We start from the raw sequence: 25,978 nt of genomic DNA on the forward strand, positions 1-25,978 counted from the left end.
CCTTTCCCACACACACTGCAGAGAGAGAGACACCCTCCCCTGCAGCGTTTCTTAACACCCGTGTCCATGTAATAAATTGCTCCTCAAGTCCGGATTAATATAAAATGTTTTATTGTTTCTGAAAACATTAAAAAAAAACAAATTTTGAGCACTTTCAATAAAAAATCAACTGAAATGCTACTGCAATATCCAACTACTGTCATTTCAGCAGGTACAACAGACAACAAAACACCGGGGGTGGGGGAGAGAGAGAGAGAAGAATCTGTGCACTAGATGAAAAGGTAGAGAGGGTGGTTTTTTTCTTCTTTCCTTATAGAAAGCACAAAAGTATAGTACAAGACTTTATATAAACTTCAGATGCTGCACTGCCCAAGAAACAATTTCCTTCTTTTTCAGTTCAAAAGTCAGTGCTTATTGCAATTATTTGCAAATTCTTTACTTCATGAATTCTCATGAAAAAAATTATGCCAAAAGGATTCCCCCCCCAACACCAGAGCAATAAAGATAATGAGAAAGTAACGTATTTAACAATAACTAAGCAGAATTAGTAAACGTAAAAAAAAAAAAAATGTAACTAACTGGTGATTCAGCTATGCTTGTCTGGTTAGCACAGACCCAGATCTAATACAGCGCAAAAATAATAATAATGAAAAAGAGTGGGTTACAAGAGTCTACCTAGCACTGTACAAGGTAAGTCAAGAGAACACGCATGCACATCAGGTGGTCATGTATTAACATGGTGAGGCAAACAAAACAGTTCTTTTTTTTCTTCCTGCTGTAAAATTCTCACGTAAGAGAATAAGAAATAGAAACATCTCATTGAGATCAATGCACATTGCTACATAAGACAAGTTGCCTGTCATTTGCATGACATTTTGCCTTTTAATAATGAAACACATTAAAAAAGTTTTCTGTAGTCATTGTTTTTCTCTCTTTTTTATAATCCGTGGGCCGTCAAATTTGTTGCATTTATCCTAAGGAATGTGCCTGCCACAGTTCAACAGAAGCCTTAGTGCAATAGCTGAACCCCACACAGTCCAACAGGCTGGCCAGCCAAATCCAAAATATATTCTTGGCAATACTGTACATGGGGGGTGCAAGTTCATTCGCCTTTAGCCAAGGAGAGCAACCCTCTGAACAACTAAAATTATCATTGTTACGCAGGGGTCTTATCTGGCAGAAGGGGGCTTCTGCCTCCCCCGGAGATGGCACGCTTTGGTGTGAAGCAGGGACTTGTCTGCAGGCAGAGAGCGAAGGGGTTGCAAGCACCAGGAAGAGGGAGGGGTCCAGCAAGCTGCCCATGACAACCCCAAACACACGGAGGAAACAAGCACAGGCCAACAATACACAAAACCCCATTTTGGGTCTAGCACCATGAAGTGTGTGTGAAAAAGTTTTGGTTCCCCAGGCCCTCCTTGCAAACCTAACTTCCATTCAATTCGCTTTTAAGTTATCACAGAATTCCCAGAATTATCGCTTCAGTCAGATTTACCAGTGGCGTTTCAAAATTAAGGTAACAGGCCTTTCTTTTATTGGGGGGGGGGGGAGCAGAGAGACAAAATGATAGTGGTCACATGATAGTTTGAATGTCTCACATTTAAAATTGATTTCAATTCAGCCATCTGTAGCTTGTATCTACATTACAGTCCATGCTCAAACCTGCATCTACAATGTATCCAACACATTTTGGGTTACAGGTGGGTCACCGGTCAAAAAAGTGCTCCACTCCCAATTGATCTGGATGTGGGCAAGAGCTCCCTGCTGTCCAATCAGGAGCATCAGACGGATGATGAAGGTGAGCAGCACATGTACACGTACCCCCACCCCCAGGTTGCTGCACCTTCACTACCATCACCTTAGGGACAAACCAAGAGTTCCATTCTTGGAGGGGGGCAGAGAACCCATCTGCACAGCAGTAATGCCTGGGCAGGGGTGAAGGAGGCATCCCTCTCTGCCAAGGAGTGCTCAAAATATACGCCAGCATGCCTCCTTTAAGGGCCTGTGATGTGAGAACACACACACAAACACACACAGCTATCCTGCCACCCAGGACAAAACCTAGATGGAAAGGGGAAATCTCTTGTTTGGTTTGATTCTTTGTACTTACAGATTTTTTTATTTAATGAAAAACACGTGTGCACACACAAATCTTAAAAATTACAACCAAAAACCATGCAGAAATCGGATTTCTCCCTTTTTAAAAAACCACAATATACTGGGTGCATGTGCTGTGGAATCCTCTGGGGTACCCAGGTAAGTAGTTGCTGCTTTGCCCTCGCCTCCAAAGTCAACTTTTCTATACACTGCTTCCCTAACTCCAAGAATACACAAGCAGCCAGGAAACTCCCCATGGCCCTTGCTCCTTACTCCCTGCCCCCCACCCCACTGAAGCCAAAGGGGCTGGCTATGGCTCACATGGAGTAAGACGCCGGCAACCCCTGTGGGGCCTGAAATGAAGTATTGTCACGGGGCCTGGATTCCAGCACCTTGAATGTAGAGGCACAACAACACCGGGAAAGCTTCCTCCTCACGAGCACATTAACCAGAACTGCTGCCCTGAAACCTTTTGCTCTGGAACTGGCCTACATGTGCCAACAATCAGGGCACAATCTACGCCTGACCGGATGGTAGTCTCAAAAGCCTGCCACGACCGGCTGGTGCATTTTTTGCTTGCTTTGTCTCATGGGCAGCCACTTGCAACAGCTCCTCTCTCTTTCTCTCCTTCCCAGAAATATTCTGGCCCTGACACCTTACTTGGGTTTTGGCAGGTGCAAAATGATCAGCCCACCTTACAAGATGAGGCAAACACAGCACAAGCACCCAGGGAACAGCTTCCCGCAGCCTTGGACAATGGATCTGGCAAAAGGTTTTCCAGGTGAAGTCACAGTTCTGGCACAGATCCTTCTGCCTGAGTAAGGCCCCAGTTGGCTAATGGCTGGCTGTTCTCTCTTCACAGCCCTTTGAAAGGCAATGGCCACACGCCCCGGGCAGCTCCTGCTGGGCACATCCGCTTGCAACAGGCGGACATGGGGCAACAACAAACCTATGCATCTTTCCCCATCCATTTCCATTGGGTTTGTGTAGGGTAGCTTCTGAAATACACCCCATGGCATGTCTGTACCCCCTGGCATCTAGTAGCACTTATGGCTCTATGAAAATTGTTCTTTCTATCAGCTTCTCGGGAAAGAGCAGAGGGGCTGCATATCAGTGAAGAGGCAACTGCTTTTCTGCACCCTAAATGTTGTTTACAAGCGAGAATGGATGGGTTGGGGCCATTTCCACCTTAACTTCAGGTTGCTCCAATTCTGATAAATAAATAGGAAACAGAACGGAATGAAGTCTTATGAAGTTTCAAGGCTCAGAAATACATTTCCTCTCAAGGATATTAAAACCAATAAAAACAGATAGATTTTTAAGCTGCGATTTCCAAGCAACTAAAGAAGGCTAAGAGCACACACACACACACCCACCCCACACACTTCCCAATAAAATTTTAGTGCTTCTTTCTCATTCCTTGATAGTTCCTATCTGCCGCTCCCCCTTTTAGCCCTTTATTGTCATTTTAAGTTGTATTGGTGTCTAGGTATAGCGTTCTCACACCTTCTAAGCTGTATGGTCAGCTTTTGCCCAAGTCTTCCTCCGCCATTATCCACAGCTGGGACCCCCACCTCTGTGGTTCTCTAACAGCAATGAAACAGAGGGGGCGATAGCGAGCCCAGAATCTTTGGGAAGCAGCCATTTAAAGTCCGTCACCCAACCAAGCAACCTGTGCTGATATACACAGGAAACTCTTGCCTCCTGGACGGCTTTCCCCATTTCCTCTACAGGCTCGCTCCTCAGAGATGTGTGCAGGCCCTCCAGCGCAAGGGATGCGCCAGCATGTGCAAGGGCCCCGTGTCCACACCCAAGTGCACGTAGCCCTCTCCATCCGAGGAACACGGTTGCTGCGTGGCCTCCACTCCTTCCAGTGCAGCTTGCTTGGTAACCCAGGGAACAGCAGCCCAGCAATGGACTCAGGGCGGCACTGGCTGAAATGAACAGAGGGAGGAGCAGCCAGGTAACACTGCCTGGGGAACTGGCAAGCCCCTTTCCTTAGCAATTTAGACTCACTACACTCTTGGAACCTCCCCGGTCACTTTTTCTTTTGCAACAGCAAAAAAGTGCTGTTCGGTAAGTAAAATTTTTTAAAATCTAATACTGGCTCTGGATCAGGCTGTATCCTTCAGAAAAGTCTTTAAAACGGGTAAGACTGAATATTCCCTGCTGAAGAATAGAGCAGCTGGTGGAGCAAAAGGTGTTGCTTGTTGTTGGTTTTTTTTTTTTGTTTTGTAAAAATGCCACAATTAAGTCATAGTCAATGTTTCTGCTGCAGGGAGGCACTTCCATTAAGACAAATACAAAGTGTCTGTCTGTCTTTTAGATACAGTGTGCTACATACATCATATTACATATATTTATTTAATTTTTTTAATCTTTTTTTTTTAAAAAAAAGATTCAACCCAACATTTCAACAGCAGGATGGTCCTTGCTCTCCATCCAATCGAAACCTGCCGAAGTCATTGAGTTAATGGACTCGTTGCAGATCTGCTGGAACAAGGGGTCGTTCTTTAATTCTTCCAGTGTTGCTTCATCGTCCTGGCCCTGCTGGTGAGCCGGGTCAAAGAGCAGGTTTGCGTCCAGCGTGTTCAAATCATTAATGCTGCCCGAGAGCTCGGAAGCCAACCTGATGTCATTGGAGAAGACGGAGGCCACGTTGCTGAGATCAGAAACCACCTGGTTGGCCAGCTGCTGGCTGCTCTGGAGGCTGCCCTCATCCAGGAAGTCTTTCACGGTGCTGCTGAAATCCAGCTGTTGCTGCTGCTGCTGCTGCTCCTCCTCCTCCTCCAGAGGCTCCGATTGTGCTTGGTTATCTCCGGGAGCAAAAGGGATGTGATCGGCGCTGCTGCTCTTCGTGAGGTAACTTGGTGTTTGGAATTCGAAAACCGAAGGGCTGGGGCTGAGCACGTTCTGGCCATTGGCACTCGGAAACGTGGAAGAGGACGTTTCTAAGATCTGGGTCAGGTTCATCCTGGCTGTGTAGTTGGAGGGCATGTTGTTGATCCCCAGGCCCCTCACCGCGTCATCGTTATCCGAATCGAGCTTGTTCAGCAAGACATTTGTTATCTTCTTAGAATTCGCCTGCTTCTGAGGAGGCGGGAAAGCCGTCTGCATCATGACGGTCAAGGGGACTGACTGGCTCCTCTGCGCAAGGCTGCTGGCACTCGCGTCTGCGTGGACGGCGCTGAACGTGTTGTGGACTTCCGGAGTGACGGGGCTGCCGAATTGCGCTGCGGTCGCGGCCGTCGTCGTGCTGGAGCGCAGCACATTGCCAGCAGGGCAAGCGGTGCTCCCACTGAGATTGCGCTGGCGGTGGACGGCAGGACTGACGCTCCGGCACCTGAAGCTGCTGTTATGGGAGGAACCCGCCCCTTTGCCGTCGAGGGGCGCAGGCACAGCGAAGCCCTCCTGCTTGCTGCCGGCACTGCTGACGGGAGAGACAGGAGTCACGCGGCCAAAATGGGCGTCGTGGTGCCGTGGCTGAGACTGGTAGGACTGGCCGGGGACGGCGAAGGCGTGGGGCTTCCTGAAGCGGTCTTCCACCAGCTCCTGGTAGCTCGGGAGGATCCCATGGCTGGAGACGGGCGGGTTGCTCACTCCGCTGTACCCGGCGTTCATCCACTCCAGCTTGGTTTTGTCGGGGTGCGTGGCCATGGGCCGCTGCATGGGCTTGACGGGGCTGCTAGAGACGATGCTAGCGTCATGGTAGGCCATGCTGGAGCTGATGGGCGTGAAGGCAAAGGGGTTCCTGCATTCCACGGGGCTCGGCGGGACGCTGCTGCTGCAGTTGGAATGGGGCGTGCCGATGGGCGTGTGCCGGCTGCTCCCCAGGGCACTGTCAACGGGCGTTGTCTGAGCCATCCTGGAGCAGGGGCTCTCTCGCGACACGCCCTGCGATCCCGCAATGAGTTCGGACGTCGGAGTGGGCGTGGGAGTCGGTGTCGGGGTGGGCGTGGGAGTTGGGGTGTGGACAGGGGTGCCGCTGTTGTGGATCGGGTGGTAGAAGTGGGCGCTGCTCGCGTGAGAGGACAGGGATGCCCCCTGGGCCGCCCCCTGGCTCTGGAGGGCCATGCCCAGGGAGCTCCCGTACAGGTGAGAGCTGTTCATGGACATCTGCTCCTCCATGAGCACCAGCTCCTCCACGATGCTGTCCTGGGTCAGGTCGTCGTCGAAGGAGAAGAAGTTCTCGTTGGACTGCGAGGCGGCATCCTCAAACTCCTTGAGCTCCGGCTGCAAAGCTAACTGGCTTGGCGCCTGCGCTTGCAGCTGCTGCTCCAGAGAGGGCTCTGGCCCCTGGCTCTGCACCTGCTGGCCGTAGGCAGCTGCCTGCTGGAGCCCTTCAAAGTGCACTGGCTCCCAGACAGACTTCGGCAAGGCCTCTGAGCCGCCAGCGTGTTCTGCGAGAGCCATAACACCGACGTCCTCCTGCAGCGGCTGCTGCTCGCAGTTCAGAGGGGCAAAGTCGGAGCTCTTTGCAAGATGCTGCCATATGTTGGGGCTAAAGCCGTCACTGGGCTGGGAACTGCTTTCTAAGACAAACACGTTCCCTTCCAACTTCACTTTGATGTCTGAAGAGGAGTCTGCCAGCTGCTGCCCTAAAGTGGGATCGCTGGAGTCAAGAACAAGGTCGGCGTCCAGGGGGCAAGTGGTCACTAAGCTGCTGGGCACCGCAGAATGGACTTTGATGGTCACCTTGCCAGGCACCTGCACAAGTGCTGCAGCCCCTTCGCTCTTGGCCACAGCCACCACTCTCTGCTGCACTTTCTTCACACCTCCCGCTTTTGGGGCTTCTGTGCTGGCTGCAGAGACCTGCCCCACAGAGAGCTTCTTGACTGGGGGGCCCTGGGAGTCTGTAAAGGCAGATGGCAGCCGCTTCCTTGGGCTTTTAGCACACACTTTGTCACCACCGGGAGGCACAGGGATGCTGGTGCCAGAGAAGGTCTGCATAGCAACCGAGGGAGTGATCGTGCCAGGACTGATCTCCAATGTGGGAACGGGACGGGATTCAGTGGGCTGGGCAAGGCTTTTCCTTCCTGCTTCCTCGGCTCTCGGGTCACAGCCCTGGACACACTTCCCGTCTCCGCGGACCTCCTCGGCTTGACCTTTCCACAGTTCTGCTTCACCTTTCCTCTGCTGCCCAACAGAGGTGCTCAGAGCAACCTTTGCAAGTTTAGAGGCGTCTGAGTTCTCTTGGCTCCGCAGCACTGTCTCCTCCAGGGCTGCCTCTGGCTCCATCTTGACCTCAACCGAAGACGCAGAGGGAGCCAAGCCTCCTCCTCCTGCTCCTCCACTGCCACTAGCTTTGGGCCCCGGAGACTGAAGCGAAATGACGGACCCATTCTGAATCTGCGGGACAGTCCTCAGCTCGTCGGCTGCTCCGGAACCGCTGACCACTGAAGGCGTGTGTTTGACCGGCGTGCTGCCGGCGCTGCTGCTGCTGCTCGGAGCGAGGGAGATGGTGGTCATTTTCACCACGTTCATGTGCTGAGCAGGGACAACAGTCTTGATGGGGCTGCTTGTGAACAGCACTGTCGTTGGGGATCGGATGGTGAGGGCACTGCTGTTGGCAGGCTTGGGCAGGATCTGAGGGTAGCGGTGCCTGGCAGAACGATCCCCAACAGGGCTGGCGGGAACATTCTGGGGGGTCTTTGGTGACTGCTTGACCGACTGCATATGCTGGGTGACCACTTGGACGTTGAGCGGGAGAACTTTGCCATCGGCTGAACCCACAGGACTAGGCGACGTCACCAACTGCCGGGTCCTCGGCACCTGTTGGGGGAGGGAAATAAGGTTCCAGTTACTCCTCTTATAAAACCAGTCACCCAGCAAATCTAAACAGATCGAATTTGGTCTACAGAAGGCAAGTCTCCTTCCTGTCCACTTCCACTACTTCCTATTTGACACAGCCCCCCACCCTACAATCTCCCATGCCCTATGTTTTTTTACTCTCTAACCCACTCATGTCGATCAAAAATCAACTCCTGCAGCTTCCAAACACATGTGCCTCTTCCCCATTCTCAGAAAAAGGCTTCCTCAACACCTCCTGCCCCACCAACTATTGTCCAAACTCCTGGAGTGGGCTCTCCACTGATACGCATCTTTCGTCCACTCTGCTGCACTGACAGTCCACAACCCTCACAAAATCGCCAAGGATCTCTTCATTGCCACCGTCAAACTTCCATGTGACTCCCTGTGGCTGCCACATGTTGATTTTCAGCTGCACCTTTTTCCTACCTCTCTACCTGCCTTATTCCACTTTTTCAGCAAGGGAGACTCCTCCCCCCCCCCCGACCGTCGGGTGACCTCACCAAGGAACAAGAAATGAGAGCATAGCTGCATTTCCCAATTGTCAGGGATCTTGCAAGGTACATGAAAGCACAGGGCCACAGGCGCAAACCTGCATAAAATCCATAAATGCTAGTTTATTATTTATAGATTCACGCTTAGATTTTAAATGTCACAGAAGGCAAAGCCAGATAATTTCCTGATCCAAATCACACTAGAAAAGTTCTACAATAAATCTGCACCCCAACTTTGGATCACCCCAAATCACTTTCGCTTCTATTTGTTTAACCCCATTTAATTTCCAAAAAACCCCCTGCTACAAATCAGTTCAATTCCTTCCATGTATTCCCCCCAAAAAAATCTCCAGAGAAAATGACTTTGAATTCATCTGTCTTCCTCTACTAATCATCATACGCAGTTCCCAAGATAACCCCACCCCAATTTACTACCCACCTGGAAGCCCATGGGGAGGTCAGCAAAAGGTTTAGGGCCCACTGTGTCTACCAACATCCACACCAACAGCTTACCGTTATAGGGCTGGGAACAGCAGCCACGACAATGCCAATGGGCTGAGGAGACAAGATGGCTGGGCTCCCATTGGAAAGGCTGGTGACCCCATTGCTGGTGGTGCCCTCCACCTTCTTGGCCGGGGACTCTCCTGGCAAAGGCGACTGCAGCTTCTGCTCCTGCTGCTTCTTCTGGATCTTCCGCTGCAGCTGCTGCTTTGCATCAACTGGGGAGGACAGAGTCTTCACCTGGGGCTGGAAGGAATTGCTCTCCGCGGTTGGGACAAAAGCCGAAGGCTGGGGGATCCCTTTGATTCCTGGAAAAGAGGAGGAGGAGGGCGGGTAAGGCAGTCCTGCCATTTGAGCACCTACACCAGCCTTCCTGCTGTGTTGGACCAGAACTCCCATCAGCCCCAGCCGGCTCAGTCATACGATGCTGTGGCTGATGGGAGTTGTAGTCCCAAATGGCAGGGGGGGCACCAGCATGGGAAACGACGACCCACATAATCCTCGGCCGAGCACTTCGGACGCAGTTCGGGTTCACTTGCGCAGGAGGAGAGGGTTGTGCCCTCAGGTACCTGGAGGAGCACAACATCAGGCTTATCAGCCACACTACAACTGCAAAAGCCACACAGTCTGCTTAACCACAACAGCTATTGTCCAAGTTCAAAGGCGGTTGTTGTGACAGCTGGTCAGCTGCTGCAGTAACCTCCTTTAAAGGCATGCATTTGGCACCAATCAGCTGACTGGTGCAGGGTGCGTGCCTTCAAAGGGCCTTGCTTTAACCCTTGGCTATGGTAGTGAATTGGGAGCTCACATTAAGCTTCCAGTTATCCCTGTGTAGTCTTGGACATACCTGCCCCACATATGACATCACACAGGCATGGTTTGTGGGGAAACGCCTCATGAGCCAAGCTGGGACCTGTGTCAGGCCTAACTGGGCCCAAAGGCCGGGAGTTTCCCACTGCTGCCTACGAGCACCTCAAATGCCTGGCAGGAGGTGGCAGTGAATAAATTTTGTAAGGTCCCCAGTGAACACATCTCTGTGAGACACAAGTCTCCTCCTTGTATACAGAAATGAGAATGGAAGTTGAAGTCCCTCACCTTTGTAAAATGAGATGAAAAAAATGTTGAAATATACATTTATAAAGAAACCAGAAGCATTTTTACTGGGCACTGTTGGGAGTGATATCAATAGAAAGGAATGTAAGCCCTTTTTATATGCAGTAACAGCAGCAAGAATATTACTGGCCCAAAAATGGAAGCAAGGAGAATTACTGATGATTGAAGAATGGAGGATGAAGTTAATGGACTATGCAGAACTAGATAAACTAACAGGAAGGATTTGAAACCGGCGGGACCAGAAATTCACGGAAGACTGGAGTAAATTTACGGACTATTTGAAAAGTATTTGTGAAGATCAGACGACGTTTGTAGGTTTGCAAGAAGTTTTGTGAGGAGTATTATTGGAAGTATTGCAAAAATGGAGAAGGGAAGATGATTTGTTAAGAGATGTAAAGGCAATATAAAGTTAAGAAATGCATAAGAAGTGGTTAAAACGATGGATGATCAGAGGTGCTGATGGAAGTCTAAAAAGATTGTATAAGTGATAAGTTTTGTGGTACATTTTATAATTTATATGTTAAAATCAATAAAAATTATTTTGAGAAAAAAAAGGAAATAACAACAACTAAACGATTGTCAAGTCCACCTGCTGCAGGAGTTTGTATTGCAACCAGATAGCTGGTGGGTCTTTCCATGGTGCAGAGTTAGGCCTGTTCCCCCCCCCCCCCCCCAACGCTGAGTCATTGCTGCAGCTCTAGACAAGAGACCAAATGTTTCCCAGGCAGACAAGGGATACTTGCATGCCAAGTGGCACACTGACTTTCAGGAGAAAAGGCCTTCCTCAGACTGCACTGCTTCCGGTCATACAGTGGGGAAATGTGACGTTTCATAATAAAATACCCTGCATATAGAAAACCCACCTATCAGGTAAAATAGCAGGATCCCACTGCAGGGACTGTACCATCCTCAATTTAATATAGGAAGGAATTTGTCCCAAGTGGCCCCCTTGTTAAAATTTCTTTCTTTCTTTAGAAGTATTTCCAAACCACTAATATGTTTAGTATTTCTAAGCAGTGTACAGGATAATGGAACTCTAACTACTCACTCACTCACACACACACACACACACACACACACACAGAGAGAGAGAGAGAGAGAGAGAGAGAGACAGACAGACAGACAGACAGACAGACAACATGCAATAATCCTTGGAGCCAGTGCAGAGAAAACTCTGCTCCCCAAACCAGATTACTGACAGGCCAACATGAATGAACCAAAAGTCCCAAAATGCCTTTTCCAAGAGAAATCTGTTGAGATTTCAGCATGGGCCCTGAGGAGATTTCACGCCACCCATATCCAATAATCTGCTGATGTTCTCTGCTGATTCTTCAGAGAGGAGGGGGCGGTTTCTGCTCTCTACTTATTCCGCTCCAGCCTTACATCAAAGAGAGATAGACTGAGTGTTAGAGAGAGACCGTGTGTATAGATAAGGTTGCTGCTAAGAGCAGCTGCAGACACTTAGTGCAGTTCAGCATTTTCGTTTAGACCTCATTTAGCTCTGTATATAGTTATGTATTATAGTTGTAGATAGAATAAAGAAGATATTCTACAGAGCTGCTCTCCAAGTCGTTTATGCTCTGCTATACTCTGCTGTGTGACGACTGTCTTCTTGTGGAAGTGAATCCGGTGCTCACAACTCGTAAGCTGTGAGTCCACAGCACTTTGACCTGTTCCTGTGCAGAAGGTGGTCTCTGGAAGTGTTACCCAGCTCGCCTAGCCCAGTCGGGGCTGAAGTGGATGAGTCCAGTTGGTGGCACTGGCTCAGGGGCGATGCTGACAGGCCCACCACGCTCATATTTATAGCAGGGGAATATGAACCCTCCAACCCTTATAACATGGAAAACGCCAACATTTTTTCTCCTCCCAGGAACAGCACATCAAGTGGTGCACTGAGCCAAACCTCCTCACCTGCCGGGGCACCAGCCATCACAGTTAAAGCTGCCATTGATTTAGTGCCTATGTAGTGGCTTTTGACCAGGTAGCGGGCCAGATCCAAGACGGAATCGAAGGGCTGGCTCAGCACTTTCTGGGCCCACTGGCAGACCAGCTGGCAGGCAGCTGACACCACCTCTTCGTCGGCACTCTGCAGGTGCCCAGCGGACTCTGCCCCTTCCAGCTGAAACAAAAACAAAAAGGAGACCCTGAGCAACAGCAACAGCTTCGCTATAGTATGTGAAAAGTACACAGCATTTCAATCTAGCCATGGAGATTGGGGCTAGTACTGAGCTGCTGCTTAAGGAAGGCCTGGGCGAGGGTTTGTTTGTTCGCTATTTTTGCCACAAGCTCCATGGTGTCCCTTCCATAACATAGTAAGGTAAGTAAGAGAATTCTGGCATTATGTTGGGGTTCTTGAAGGACCTGAAGTGGATTTTCCACTCTGACTTAGCCCTTTAAAATTATTTCAGACACTGTCATGGTGGCTCTGCAAAATTTCCTACACCCGATAAAAAAACAGCCCCAAGCTTCAGTAACCATTTTAACAAAAGGAAACTGAAATCAGGTTTGCTCATTTCAAAAAAGTGCTTATGGAATGCCTGCGGGGAACTTCCAGATGTTTTTAGTCTCCATCAGTCCCCATTAGGCAACATGGCCAATGGTTACGGGTGGTGGTTATGGGAGTCGGGAGTGTGGCAACATCTGGAGGGCCCCCAAAGATGCTCCCCCCCCCAAAAAAAAGTTATGGATAAAATCTGCCCCCTCTTTTAATGCCATTTCCCACACTACTGCTTGCAGACATGAGATGGACACATCTGCATTTGGACAGATGCAAAAATATATGGTGAAAACATGCTCTTTGTGTCTTGTGGCAGGCACCTGGCCCCCACATTTCCAAAGGGACATGCAGTATATTTCTGAAAGCAGAGGAGCTGTTCTCTTCCCACCCAATGTGTACGTGAAATGTAACAACCACAAGTGTCAGAGGAGTCTTTGACCTTATGGTTGTGCCTCCTTCCCATTTACTACATAAGGAAATCCCTTAGTTTTAAACATTCCAACTTCTGCAAAGCAAACCCAGTGATCTTTAATTCTGCAGTGCTAAGCTGTCAGCTTTCCTTAAAGCCTTTTTGTTCTACCTAAAAGGTCTTAATCATTCTGCCCAACAGCTCAGGTGTCTACTTTACCCCATCGGCAGTTTTGTGGAAGTCAAGGTTGGGGAGTGTCGGCATCTGCACAAAAGCTTTCTTCCGAAGTCCACTATAGCAATACGTGATTTTTAAAAATTAAGGTGTAAATAATTGTAAAATCGCACTATTTCCCTTTGCATTAAATTAACTTTCTTACACAGACCTAACATAGATACAAAGCTGATTGGTCAACAGAACGTCCTTTCTGAATTTAAGGGCAGAAGTGCAGGCGTGATCCAAAAATGATCAAGGGTTAAGAGAGGAGCTCTGTCTTTCTATTGTTTCCTTCCAGGCCTTCAATGGACCCCCACTCTTCTAGTGAGGCAAACTGCCCCCCTGTGCTCCCCCTGCTCATGGCCAAAGCTACCTTTGCCTCACCACTGCCAGTGTCTGCTTGCTCTTGCCAGACAATGTCAATGAGCAAATGGCCAGCCTTCTTTCTCCTGCTCCTCCCTGCCACTGTTGCCTCCTTGAAAGAGTGAAGGACAGGTGAACAAGCAGTCTGCCACAGTGAAGAGGAGGAACAGGTCCTGGGGGTCCCCAGCTGGTGGCATGCCACCCTTTGATGCTGACCCTGATTTCCAGGAAAGTTAAGTGAAATGGTTTCAAAAACATTTCCACAAAGGATATTTTGATTTTCCTCTTGTGCCTAGACGGCGAGCCTTCATGTTGGGGAAGACATTCTTCATGATCTTCCCAAAGTCAGCAGCACTTAACGGATGGTATCCAAGATTGTCACAATAGCTCCTGAAACAAAAGGGAAGCAAGTAGAAATGAATGAGAGCAGGACTGGGGCAAGGCTGATACCCAGCTCTATCTCTCTTTTAAATCAGAACAAGTGAAGGCGGTTAAGGTCCTGTGTGAGTGCCTGGAGGCGGTTCAAGGATGGATGACGGCTAACAGATTGAGGTTGAATCCTGACAAGACAGAAGTACTGTTTTTGGGGGACAGGGGGTGGGTGGGTGTTTGTGGGGGACTCCCAGGTCCTGAATGGGGCAAATGTGCCCCTGAAGAAGCAGGTGCGCAGCCTGGGAGTCATTTTGGACTCACAGCTGTCCATGGAGGCGTAGGTCAATTCTGTGTCCAGGGCAGCTGTCTACCAGCTCCATCTGGTACGCAGGATGAGACCCTACCTGCCTGTGGACTGTCTCACCAGAGTGGTGTATGCTCTAGTTATCTCCCACTTGGACTACTGCAATGTGCTCTATGTGGGGCTACCTTTGAAGGTGACTCAGCAAGTGCAATTAATCCAGAATGCGGCAGCTAGACTGGTGACTGGGAGCGGCCGCCGAGACCACATAACACCGGTCTTGAAAGACCTACATTGGCTCCCAGTATGTTTCCGAGAACAATTCCAAGTGTTGGTGCTGACCTTTAAAGCACTAAACGACCTCGGCCCAGTATACCTGAAGGTGCATCTCCACCCCCATCATCCAGCCCAGACACTGAGATCCAGCGCTGAGGGCCTTCTGGCGGTTCCCTCACTGCGAGAAGTGAGGTTACAGGGAACCAGGCAGAGGGCCTTCTCGGTAGTGGCGCCCGCCTTGTGGAACACCCTCCCATCAGATGTCAAGGAAATAAACAGCTATCCAACTTTTAGAAGACATCTGAAGGCAGCCATGTTTAGGGAAGTTTTTAATGTTTGAAGTTTTATCTTGTTTTTATCTGTTGAAAGCCGCCCAGAGTGGCTGGGGAAACCCAGCCAGATGGGTGCAGTAGAAATAATAAATAATTAGTATTAAATTATCTAGGTCAGCAAAGCAGCACTTAAGGCCGCATCCACATGCCTAGTGCTTTGGCCTTTTCGTGGAGTACCAAAGAAACAGGGTCAGCAGCCCTGGAAAAACCAGGCGGCTCACTCTCAGGACAGCCCCACAGGGGCCTTAGCTGCAGGGGTCCCCGTCAATCACAGAGGCTGCTGCCTTGCCCTGTCTCCCCCCGCATGCCTACTTGGTTGGGTCTAGCCACCTGGTTGCCCAACTCTGCCTCCAGGCTACCAGCTCCAACCGTTTTTATGGAGCACATGAATCGAGCTACAGTTTGATCCCATCCCCTCCCCAGGATAATTTCCCCATGAGATTGTCTAGTGACAACTTAAGCCGGCTCAGGCCAAAGGGTCCATTTGGCCCCACATTCCATTCCCACAGTAGTCAACCGCATTGTCCGCTATGATGCGCTATGTCGCAGTCCTGAACATGGCAAGAAGGCTCTCCTCGTCTGCGATCACCAGCTTGTTTTCAAAGGCATGTTGAGGTAGAGCACAGCCATCAGGGCCGTAGCTGTTAATAGCCTTACCCTCCATGGATTTGTCTAATCCTTTTTAAAAAACCAGCCAAGTTGGTGGCCATCGCTACATCTCATAGGATTGCATCCCATAGTTAAACTATGTGAAGAAATATTTCCTTTTGTCTGCCCTAACATTCAGCTTCATTGGATTCATTAGTATTATGAGAGAGGCCTATCCATTCTCTGCACATCATTTATTCACCTCATGTTTCTCCTTAGTCACCATTTCCCAAAATTTAAAAAACCCCAAATATTGTCACCATTCATTGCAAGGGAGTTGCCCCAACCCCTTAATTACAGTGGTGCCTTGCAAGACGAAATTAATCCGTTCCGCGAGTCTCTTCGTCTTGTGGTTTTTTCGTCTTACGGCTATTAACGGCTATTAACGGCTTAGCGACTTAGTGGCTATTAACGGCTTAGGGGCTTTAAGAAAAAGGAAACAAACTCGCAAGAACTCGCAAGACGTTTTGTCTTGCCAAGCAAGCCCATAGGGAAATTCGTCTTGCGGAATGACTCAAAAAACGGAAAACTCTTTCGTCTTGCGCGTTTTTCGTCTTGCAAGGCATTCGTCTTGCGAGGTACCACTGTATTTTAGTTGCCATTTTCTGAACCTTTTTCAGCTCTGCAATATCCTTTCAGAGGTGAGGCAACAGAAGAGTACACAGCATTCCAGTATGGTCTCAACCACATATATGTATAACAGCATAACGATACTGGCAGTTGTTGTTTTTTTATTTTTCTCCACATAAATTTTTGAGGAAACGTTTTCATCATACAATGAAATAAAAAGCAAACTAATCTAAATTTTAAAAAGCAAAAAACAAAAAACCCAAAGTAAATACACAGCTCTCTCTCAGAGGTAGAACTCCATTCTTGTCTCACACAGAAGGGGGTGGACCTTCCCAGCTCTCTCTCACCTGGGGATTCTTCTCTCAGCCTCCCATTCTGGGAGATCTTCCCTTCCCTGCCTCTCACACAGGGTCCTTCACCGGCCAGTCCTCACCTTCACTTGCGTACAATCTCCTCAGTGAACCAGAGTAGGAGACACAAATAAACATAAGCAAGGGAAGAAAAGAAGAAGAAGAAAAAGGAACAGGGAGATAAAGATAAGAAAAGAGTGAAAAAATAAAAGAAAGGAATAGAGGCTTCTGATTCTCCATCTGTCAGTTATATGTATAAAGATTATTCAGAGTATTCACTCCAGGATGATATCCAGCTGTTCCTCTTCCTGCTAGGAAGTATTTTCCCAGTCTTCAGACTCAGACATCTCAAGTTCACTCATTTTTCCTTCCACACAAAAAGTCTGAGGGTTTCTCCAATCCAGCATTATGACTTTGCCTCCAGGAACTTCAACAACAATTCCTCCATGTTGAGAAACTATTAATCCACCTCCTTTATTGACACAGGAGACTCCCCACTGTGGCCATATATTAAAAGAGTAATCCATGGTTATTTACTAATTGTAGATTCATTAATTCACACCTAGTTCCACATCTTCTGGTTCCATTTTCTGTTGGCTGTGATTTCCAACCTAGTTTGGGGGGGGGGGAAATCTTCTTCCATTCTTTTCCCAGGAAAGTCACTAGAGACTTGGTATCATTTTCCTCTAAATTCACTCCAAATTGTACACAAAATCCTTTTCCTCTCAGCTGTTTTCTCTGCCAGTTCAGAATATTTCTTAATCTCTCCATCCATGGTTTCTTTCCACTCCTCCAACATTGTAACTCCACCACTTGACTATTTCACTGCTCCAGTCACCTGTGTGAAGGTCCTTTCCATTTCATCTTCTACTGCCTTCAGCTCTACCATTCCACTCTCCTGTTCTGACAGTCCTTTATTAGTATTATTAATCAAAGGTTCTGTGTCTTCTTTAGCCACATATTTATCTGTTCCATTTTCATTCACCATGTCATCCATCTCAGCCCTGATTTCTTTTAATTGCTCATATAGTAGTTGCTGCACAATGCTAGCAGCCAATGGGGTGCCCAACAGTGTTTCTGCCATACTGAGTGTTCTTAGTTTTGTTAACAATTCAATCTCCACCTTAAGATCTTAGTTTCCTTGTCTCCAGACCACATTCTTTTCCCACAGTAGCATAGATAAACTAGTTTAACTTTTGCAGCCAGCACTTTCACCAGAGGGACAAAAGGTTAAAAATAAAACAAAATAAAATAAAGAGTTCTAACAGTTGGAACACCCCTTAACCATTTAGAATCTTTCTTAGACACAAAGAATTAAAACATGCTTTCTGTTTTGCATCCAGCTATTTAATGATTGTCTCTTCTTAAGCCAGGAATCAGTTCACATTCCAGACTCAAATTTCAACCATCACTTCAGTTATAATTTCTAACAGTCTCAAAAGTAATTAAAATAAATGGCGGTTTTGCTGGCCTTACGCCCTAAGGACTCACTCTGAGGACTACTATGAGGTGTTTGAGCAGTTCCTCTGGTCTAGGTTACTCACCCCTGTTGGGTCCCTCAAAACTTCTCAGTCTCCCAGCATGGAAAGCTGCTTTTTCAGAGAATCAGATGTTCTCTCTGTCTTCCCAGAGAGAGTGTGACAACCAAGACTTATGGCTTGGCTATCTTTAATCACCACATAATTATCTCACAAGAGATGCCTAGTCTGCCATCTTCCTCCCCAGAAGTCCTGGAAGTCTATTCCCTTCCTGGATCAACTTTTTCACAGCTGCTGAACACTGGACCGACACCTTCATCAAGCTATCCCCTACAACCCCAAGGTCTTGTTCCTGGTCAGTCACCACCAGTGACCCCAGCAGCATAACTGTGAAACGAAGATTTTCCCCCCCTCTAAGGACCAATGTGCATCACTTTACACCTGTTTACACTAAATTGCATTTGCAATTTCACAGCCCATTGCCTCAGTTTGGAGAGGTTCTGTTCATCTCAAAGAGGCTTGCATATAATGGATAAGTGTCCCTAAGTAATAGGTCTGATCCCACCCCCTTTCATATTTTATAAGTATGATTTTCACAAATGTTGCACCACGTTTGGACAAGAAAGGCAAAACAAGTTTTCCAAACGGTGCTCCTCCGACAGCCTACAAATTTTTTCAGATGAACAAACAATTCAACATTTCCCATGTGATCTTTGATTCCTGGCCAGTACATATTCCAAAGACTGTAGTCAGTCTTTTGTAATACCTGTACATAAGACCCGCAGGTAGGAAGCTTCCTGCTCCTGCATTAAGAAGGACTGGAATTGGCTAAAGCCAAGCAAAAAAAAGGACAAGCCTGTTCTCCCCCCCAAACACACACAGCCCTTTTTAGAAAGAGGAAACTATGCTGCCCAGATATAACTGGCTATTGTCTTAGACTGCTAATGCACATTATATACTAAGACCATAGATTGATCCATCCATATAGCTTTGGCCTGTCCCCAAATCACTGGCCTATCTAACCCAGGGTAGCCAACATGGTACTGTCCAGCTATTAATTCCCCAAAGTCCTGGTCAGTGGTATGCTCTGACTAGGCCACAGAGAGCTGCTTGCCAAGGCAGAAAAGGGTCTTTCCCAGCCCTGGTAACTGGGAGTGCCGGGAACTGAACTTACAACTTTCAGCACACAAAGCATGTGCTCGGTCATTCATTCAGCTACAGCCCCTCCAGTGCTAAGCAACCAAAAATCCCAAAAAAACTAGGGGATCAGGCACAGGATCAAAATGAGGGCCATCTATGTTGAGTCGATCAGCTGCTTTAGACTGCTTTCTGGAAAAGCAGTATGCACCTTTTAAACCAAGGATGGCAAACCTGTGGTCCAACATGCTGCAGGACTCCAGCTCCCATCATCCCGAGCCAAACAAGTTCCTTGGGTCATTCCACCTGCAAAGCCCGCACTCTACTACTAAGCTATAACCTGTCCCCAAAAGTCCTCCCTTCTCTTTGGAAGTGCAGCAGGAAACAGGCAGGAGTGGCAGTTCAAGTTAACAATGGAGGCAGGACACTGGAGCGCCCATCACGCCTGCCCACACAGCCCAGATGTGACCTTTCCAGGGGAGAATCCAAGAGGCTGCTTTCCTCAGCTGCTGAGGACCACATCTGAGACACACCTGTAATGGGGACCCCCTCTGGGGGTTTCCTTGGGAAAGCCTTCAAGCAGAAGGGAAAGGGCATGGCAGAACCCACAGGGCTGCCTTTAAAAGGGGGAAGAATTTCATGCCGGACTAGCAAGTGCAGAAGTGCTGTGCACAGCTTAGGGTGTGACAACCAGCACCTTATGTGGGAAGCAGCAAATGATTCTGAAAATACGACCAGCTAATACTGTGCTATGCATAAAGCAGAGGGCATGAAACACTTCCCGTGCCCAGACAAGCACCCCACTTCCATCTAATACATTTCGGCACTCAAATAGCTTTTACTGTTGCCCTTTGGTTCACACACACCCCAGCGCTGTTGCCTCGGCCATCTACCATGCAGCCTTTGTGGGTCAAGAGATCACTTTTATAGGCCGTACAACGGGGATTAATAATTTACAAAGCCACGGGAGGAGAGACGCTCGGCTACGTTTGCCAGCACACTGAACCTGAAAGCTGAACGAGCAATTCTGCCATTGTCTGGCTGAGCCCGTGCAACTCTCCTAGTGAGACAGAACCTAGCAGCAAGGCCGACCCGCCCATGAAGAAAGGTGAGGTGGTGGTCTCAGACAGCTGGGAGGGGTGCTGCTGCCACACACATGCCATGCTCTGCCCATCACTGTTGATACTTAGGCGAGTGTGTGGCAGCAGTGGGTTCCGTGGATCGGCGTTGGGATTCCATGCTTTTTTCGCAGCGCCATCTTTTTCCACGCCGCGGGAACCGACTTCCAGGTTGTAAGAGCACCAAAAATAGTGTACACAGGACAGAGAAGCGCCCATGCGCATAAGCTCTTCCGACCTGGAAGAGCACTGGAAATAGCTTGAGCGCACGAGCGGGCGCGGGTGCGCACACTCCAGCCCACCAATAGGTCTGCCAGGGAGTGGACCGGCTCAGCCTCAAAAACCGTTGCCGACCCCTGCCCTCCACTATTCAAGAGGGCTTCCCCTCCCCGGCTTTGTGCAGTGCTGTTCTGCTTTGCAGCACAAGTAAGTATTTCATTGTTTAATCAGGGACACCCTCCTCCTTGATATTCTCCCAATGCCCAACTAAACCCACCTCCCCACAATACATTTGAAAACACTCACTTATACTCATCATACACCTCCTGCTTGGGGAGGGATGTCTCCGGGTGCTCCTCTAAGGTGTTACGGATCCAGGAGAAGGCGTGCATTTGCTGGGCGCGGCTGGATGACACAGACAGCTGATCGCTGAGCCAGGAGAAAAGAGGATCAATTAGGACGACTTTTATTATTGCTATATTACCATCCAGTGTGTACTGAATCCTAAGCCAGAGAAAGGACAGACTGGCAGACTCGGGTTCCCTGGAGGTTCCAATTTCAATAGATCACCTGGACTCTTAACCAATCTGCTTTCAGCAACTTTGCCTGTTTCCAACACCTCAAATATAGGTGCACTTTTGAGATATCGAAGGAAGAGTAAGATAATATCTAATGAACAAAAAGGTACCACCCACAATGGCAGAGACAGCAAGGGGAGGGAGCTGGTCATCAAAGGCAGTACCCCCACCCCACTTTTCCATCATGCCTGTTACCCTAACCCCACCCCAATGATGAGGTCTGGTCCCAGGCAGTGGGACAGAGCCACAGCCAGACTGCTACAAGGTACAGACTTCTTTGTCTTTCCAACTTCCTTAGCAGCCTTTCAACAAAACATCTGTTTGTCACATCAAACAACAGGAAATTAGGCAGCAAATGTGACTTATATGACTATTCTGACATGTACATACCTTTTCTCTCCATTGCTAGGACCAGAAGGCAGCTGAAGGTAGAGGTAGAGTTTCTGTAGATCTGTAAACTTCTCAACTTCTTGCTAAATACAGAATTTTTAACAGAGTTCACAGTCAGTAGCGAAGAGAGTGAGTGCATATTTTTGCACAAAATGTAATTACAGCTAAACTGCTATGGTTTCAATTTCAGCAATCAATACAGAACTCTTCTCTAAATTTCTTGTGTCCTCAATCTTTTAGGCCCTATCTGCACTATACATTTAAATTGGTATCATACCACTTTAAACACTTTAAATATGGTGTTCACATTTAGCTCTGCCTACATCCTTTTTAATTCCCGTACTGGACCACCCATCATTCTGCCTTACAGATAAATATGTACAATATAAAGAATGGAAGGCAGCAGGAATTTATACAATTATGGATATTATTCCTAACAGTCATCCTTCCATGTCTACCCTAAAGGAAAATATTGGAAATGTACCACAGTTAATTCAAATTACTACATATGCTATATCTCTACCTTGTAAAGAGAATTGTTTGCTTTCTCTACTTTTGAATCCTTAGTTGCTCAAATATCTCTGAATTTTAAAGGCTTGGTATCCAATATTTACAAGTTGCTAATAAGCTAGGCAATTGGCTCCTCCCAGCAACTTAGGATATCCTGGGATAGTGACCTTAAATGTCAGATTGATGAGCATGAGTAGGTTCAAATTTGAGTAAATGCTCCATTGAAAACTACTATCTTCTAGGATTCAAGAATCCACTCTAAAAACAATACTTAGGTGGTATTGGACTCCGACATGGCTTTCAGAAATCAATACAAACATCTGCTCACTATGCTGGTGAAGCAGTAATACTATTGGAACATATATTCATATGTGGTGGGAATGTGAAGTTTTACATAGTGTTTGGATAAAGGTTTTTAGCACTATCCCTCAAATCATAGATCAATCACTAACACCAGATCCAGTCAAAAGCCAACTTTGGCTTTTGATAAAAAGCAATACAAATCCCACAGTATTTCATAAGAAACTGGTATTTCTATTACTAGTGGTGGCATGAATGTCAACAGATTGTCAATGGAAATCTTGCTCAGTTCCCTTGGTTGATAATTATTGGTTGGGTAGAGTCAGGGATATATTACTACTACTACTACTACTACTACTACTACTACTACTACTACCACCACTATGTTACGGAAATTATGGGGGAGGGCACATCTTTAAAGTTGTAAAATGTTACAAATATTATGCCTGGATGTATCCTTTCAACTTGACAGCTCAGGGAAGTTACCTAGCTTTAAAAATAATATAAAATCGACTCCTTTGCCAGTTTCCTCCATTCCAACGCTATTTTGCCCTTGAAAAAGGGACTCCAGGAAGTAACCAGAAGTGACAATTACTGAGCTGATTGTTGGCCAAGGAAAACCTAATCTCATCTCCAGTCTTGCATGGGGGTCCAGACATGCAAAGGAAGTTCTGTTGTACTTTGGGTGATGGGACTTCAGAGGTGTTTGCCTATGCTAATCTTATACCTGGGTCTTGCCCTGACATGTTTTGCCTATGCTAATCTTGGACCAAGGACTTGTCTGGACATGTTCGCCAAGGTTGAACTAGTGTAACTCCTGTCTACCCCTCCCCTTTGGTGACACGTCAGTGATGTAAAGATGATGTATCAATAATGCTGTGCAAACTGTATTCTGGGATGTGGTGGGAAGTTTTAAAAATCAATGTCGCCCCATGCTCTGGGTTCACTCGCTGCTGTTGAACAACAATAAAGGATCTAAGCCTACTGACTGCTGTTTTGCTCCAAATTGCTTGGCTGGAATTTCCTATGTTTACTGGCCGCATGGACCCACGGGGGACTGGTACCCCAAGGAGCTGGGCTGTTGAGTAGTCTCTCAACCCAGAATTTTCCTTAACTACTACTACTACATTATTTATATGCCGCCCATCTGACTGGGTCACCCCTGCCACTCTGGGCAGCTTCCAACAAATTAAAACACAGTCTAGCTCTCTCTAAACACCTTACAAATCAAATAAAAGTAACTAGGAGAGAATCTAATTCAGATCATTTTTATACTATTTAGTCTATATATTTGATATATATCACAGAGACTGAACAATGGTCTCATTAGGTTTGTGGAGAGTATATATTTTAGAAGATTAAGATAAAGTGTTTTTTAGGTGCCTTGGACTGTGATTGTAAAAGATGCATCACACAAATTAATGTAGGATATTATTTTCCATTTTCTTCCCTTCTCTCTTATCCAGTCTAGTCTTCCAATTTTTTTATTTTACTTTTGTATCAGTATCTTTGATGCCGTTGGTATTTTGCATTTATTATGAAAATTAATAAAGTTTCTTTTTAAAAAAAAAAAAAGCCATGGCTTCCCCCAAAGACCTCTGGGAGGTGCAGTTTGCTAAGAGTGCGCTTAGAGTTGTTAAGAGTTATAACAGGTTTAACAGTCAATCTATCTTCCCAGGAGTATTCTTGAAACTGTGATGGGAACCGGGGTCTCCTAAAAACTCTCAGCACCCTTAAAAAAAAAAAGGTAAAGGACCCTGACAGTTAAGTCCAGTCGCAGACGACTCTGGGGTTGTGGCACTCATCTCGCTTTACAGGCCGAGGGAGCCGGCGTTTGTCCGCAGACAGGTTCTGGGTCATGTGGCCAGCATGACTAAGCCGCTTCTGGTGAACCAGAGCAGTGCACAGAAACGCTGTTTACCTTCCTGCCAGAGCGGTACCTATTTATCTACTAGCACTTTGATGTGCTTTCGAACTGCTAGGTTGGCAGGAGCTGTTCAAAAGCATGTCAAAGTGCAAGAGGGAGTTCTGCCAAACACACACACACACCCCTTGTTTTGCCCCAGATAAACCTTTGAGTTACCAGAAGACAAAAAATCACTTTATTAGTGGTCATTGTCAATGTATATATTAAAAATCAGAGAAGGCTCTCTACTCTCTTTCCACTGCTGGAAACCAGGAGAGAGAGAGAGAGAGAGAGAGAGAGAGAGAGAGAGAGAGAGAGAGAAAGAGAGAGATTGCAATTCTGCCACTAAAGATTAAGGCCCAAGCGCCTCCTGCCCATTCTGTGGTGGAGAAAAAATTGGCTGGTTGCTGGTTGGGTCCTGCAAAGAGTTTTGGAACCTCTTAAATATAAAAGGTAAAGGGACCCCTGACTTCCCGCCAGAGTGGTACCTATTTATCTATTTGCACTTTTTGGCGTGCTTTCAAACTGCTAGGTTGGCAGGAGCAGGGACCGAACAACGGGGACACACCCCGTAGAAGGGATTCGAAACGCCGACCTTCTGATCGGCAAGCCCAAGATGCTCAGTGGTTTAGACCACAGTGCCACCCACGTCCCTCTCAGCACCCTTAACTAATTACAATTCCCAGGATTCTAGGCCCAGAAAGCAAAAAGGCCTTATTGAGTTGTGAGTTTCAGTTTCTCTTTCACCTCTTTTTCTCCGGGCTTCTTATAAAACAAGCAGGGGCTGGTGTTGTTAAATAAAAGATTTAGTTTTAGCTTACTCCTGGGTCTGTTTTCCATGTGATGAGACAAAAGCCTGCTCTGCAAGAGGAGGGTACTTTTGCTCCCTGTCAGCTACAGAAAGCTTTCCATTTCAAGCGTCCCAGCCTGGGGTATTTTAAAGAAGCTGGCAGCGTATGACAGAGTTGGAAGGCTCACTCCCTGCACAAACTAGGTGAATATGAAAGCAACTTTGGTTTCAAGGCTACTTACCAAAATGCAGTCCACCTTAGATTGTACAGTTTTGCTGGAGAGTGAAGGAAAAAGAAAACACAAAGTTAATATTCACCGTCATTATTTCTGCAGGTTTATTTAAAGATTTATAGCAGCACAACCTTTGTCAATAAGCAAGAACCCAAACGCTGCGTTTTGCCTCATTTAGCGGCCAACCAATCTGCATGGCATCTCAAGACTTAACAGAAAAACCGCTCCTGATATAGACGCAACCAAACACCACTCTTTCCCTGGCAAATGTTAAGAGCTAATGCCAGGAGGTACTGAACACCTGTTAACCCAGCACCAGAGAAGTCCCACTATTCAGAAATAGGATCCACGTGTTTTCCCATCTGGAGGTGGCAGCAACAACCACTGCAGGAACCTGGCGCTTGCTGGCCGGCTTGCATTACAAACCACACACAGTTACACAATATGGCTTTCTCTGCTGCCCAAAAGGCAGACTATAATATCAAGTCTTCCTCAGTCATTGCCTGTCTTCTACGGCACCCAGCAGACCCTTCCTCCTGCTTCCACGTTTCTCTACCACAGGCTTGCTTTCTGCCCCCACTCCCCATTTTTCCAAATTTGCCGGTGAGCAACCCACTTGCGCCTTGGAAAGTCTTGCCACAATGCCTACTTATTACTATTAATATTACTAAATTTGTTCCCTGCCCTTCACCAGTGGGTCCCAGGGCAGGTTACAACAATGGAAAAATCAGAATTAAAAACGGTTGAAACATGCTGCGTGCACAAGAATAGGGCGGGCCCTGAAAACACACAGCTTAAGTGACACAGGTGTAACATCTGTATAGTGAGGAAGCCAGGCGCATCTCTGTGGGGAGCTCCAAAACTTAGGGGCTGCCAAAGAGAATGCCCCCCCTTAGGCATCCCCCCAAACTTCTGAGAGAGGCGGTACGACCAACCAGGCCCCTCTTAACACCCGAGACGGTCTGTAGGGAAGGA

General features: G+C 47.4%; 1 protein-coding gene across 2 annotated transcripts in view; it reads right to left on the reverse strand.

Annotated features, from left to right (window-relative positions):
* Positions 1-94: 94 nt before the first annotated feature.
* The window catches only part of RFX7 (regulatory factor X7), a 45,457-nt gene continuing 19,573 nt past the window's right edge, over positions 95-25,978 (reverse strand). For both annotated transcript variants that reach the window (XM_083475565.1, XM_083475566.1), the window contains exons 2-9: positions 25,013-25,046; positions 21,265-21,347; positions 20,603-20,725; positions 13,769-13,885; positions 13,136-13,220; positions 11,922-12,129; positions 8,910-9,205; positions 95-7,866 (exon numbers count right to left, since the gene is read on the reverse strand). In XM_083475565.1, the coding sequence (XP_083331691.1) occupies positions 4,495-7,866; positions 8,910-9,205; positions 11,922-12,129; positions 13,136-13,220; positions 13,769-13,885; positions 20,603-20,725; positions 21,265-21,347; positions 25,013-25,046 (4,318 nt within the window). In that variant the 3' untranslated portion in view covers positions 95-4,494. The remainder of the gene's footprint in view (positions 7,867-8,909; positions 9,206-11,921; positions 12,130-13,135; positions 13,221-13,768; positions 13,886-20,602; positions 20,726-21,264; positions 21,348-25,012; positions 25,047-25,978) is intronic.

Source organism: Podarcis liolepis (assembly GCF_965112155.1).
Source record: "Podarcis liolepis genome assembly, chromosome: 14".
NCBI classification, from domain to species: domain Eukaryota; kingdom Metazoa; phylum Chordata; class Lepidosauria; order Squamata; family Lacertidae; genus Podarcis; species Podarcis liolepis.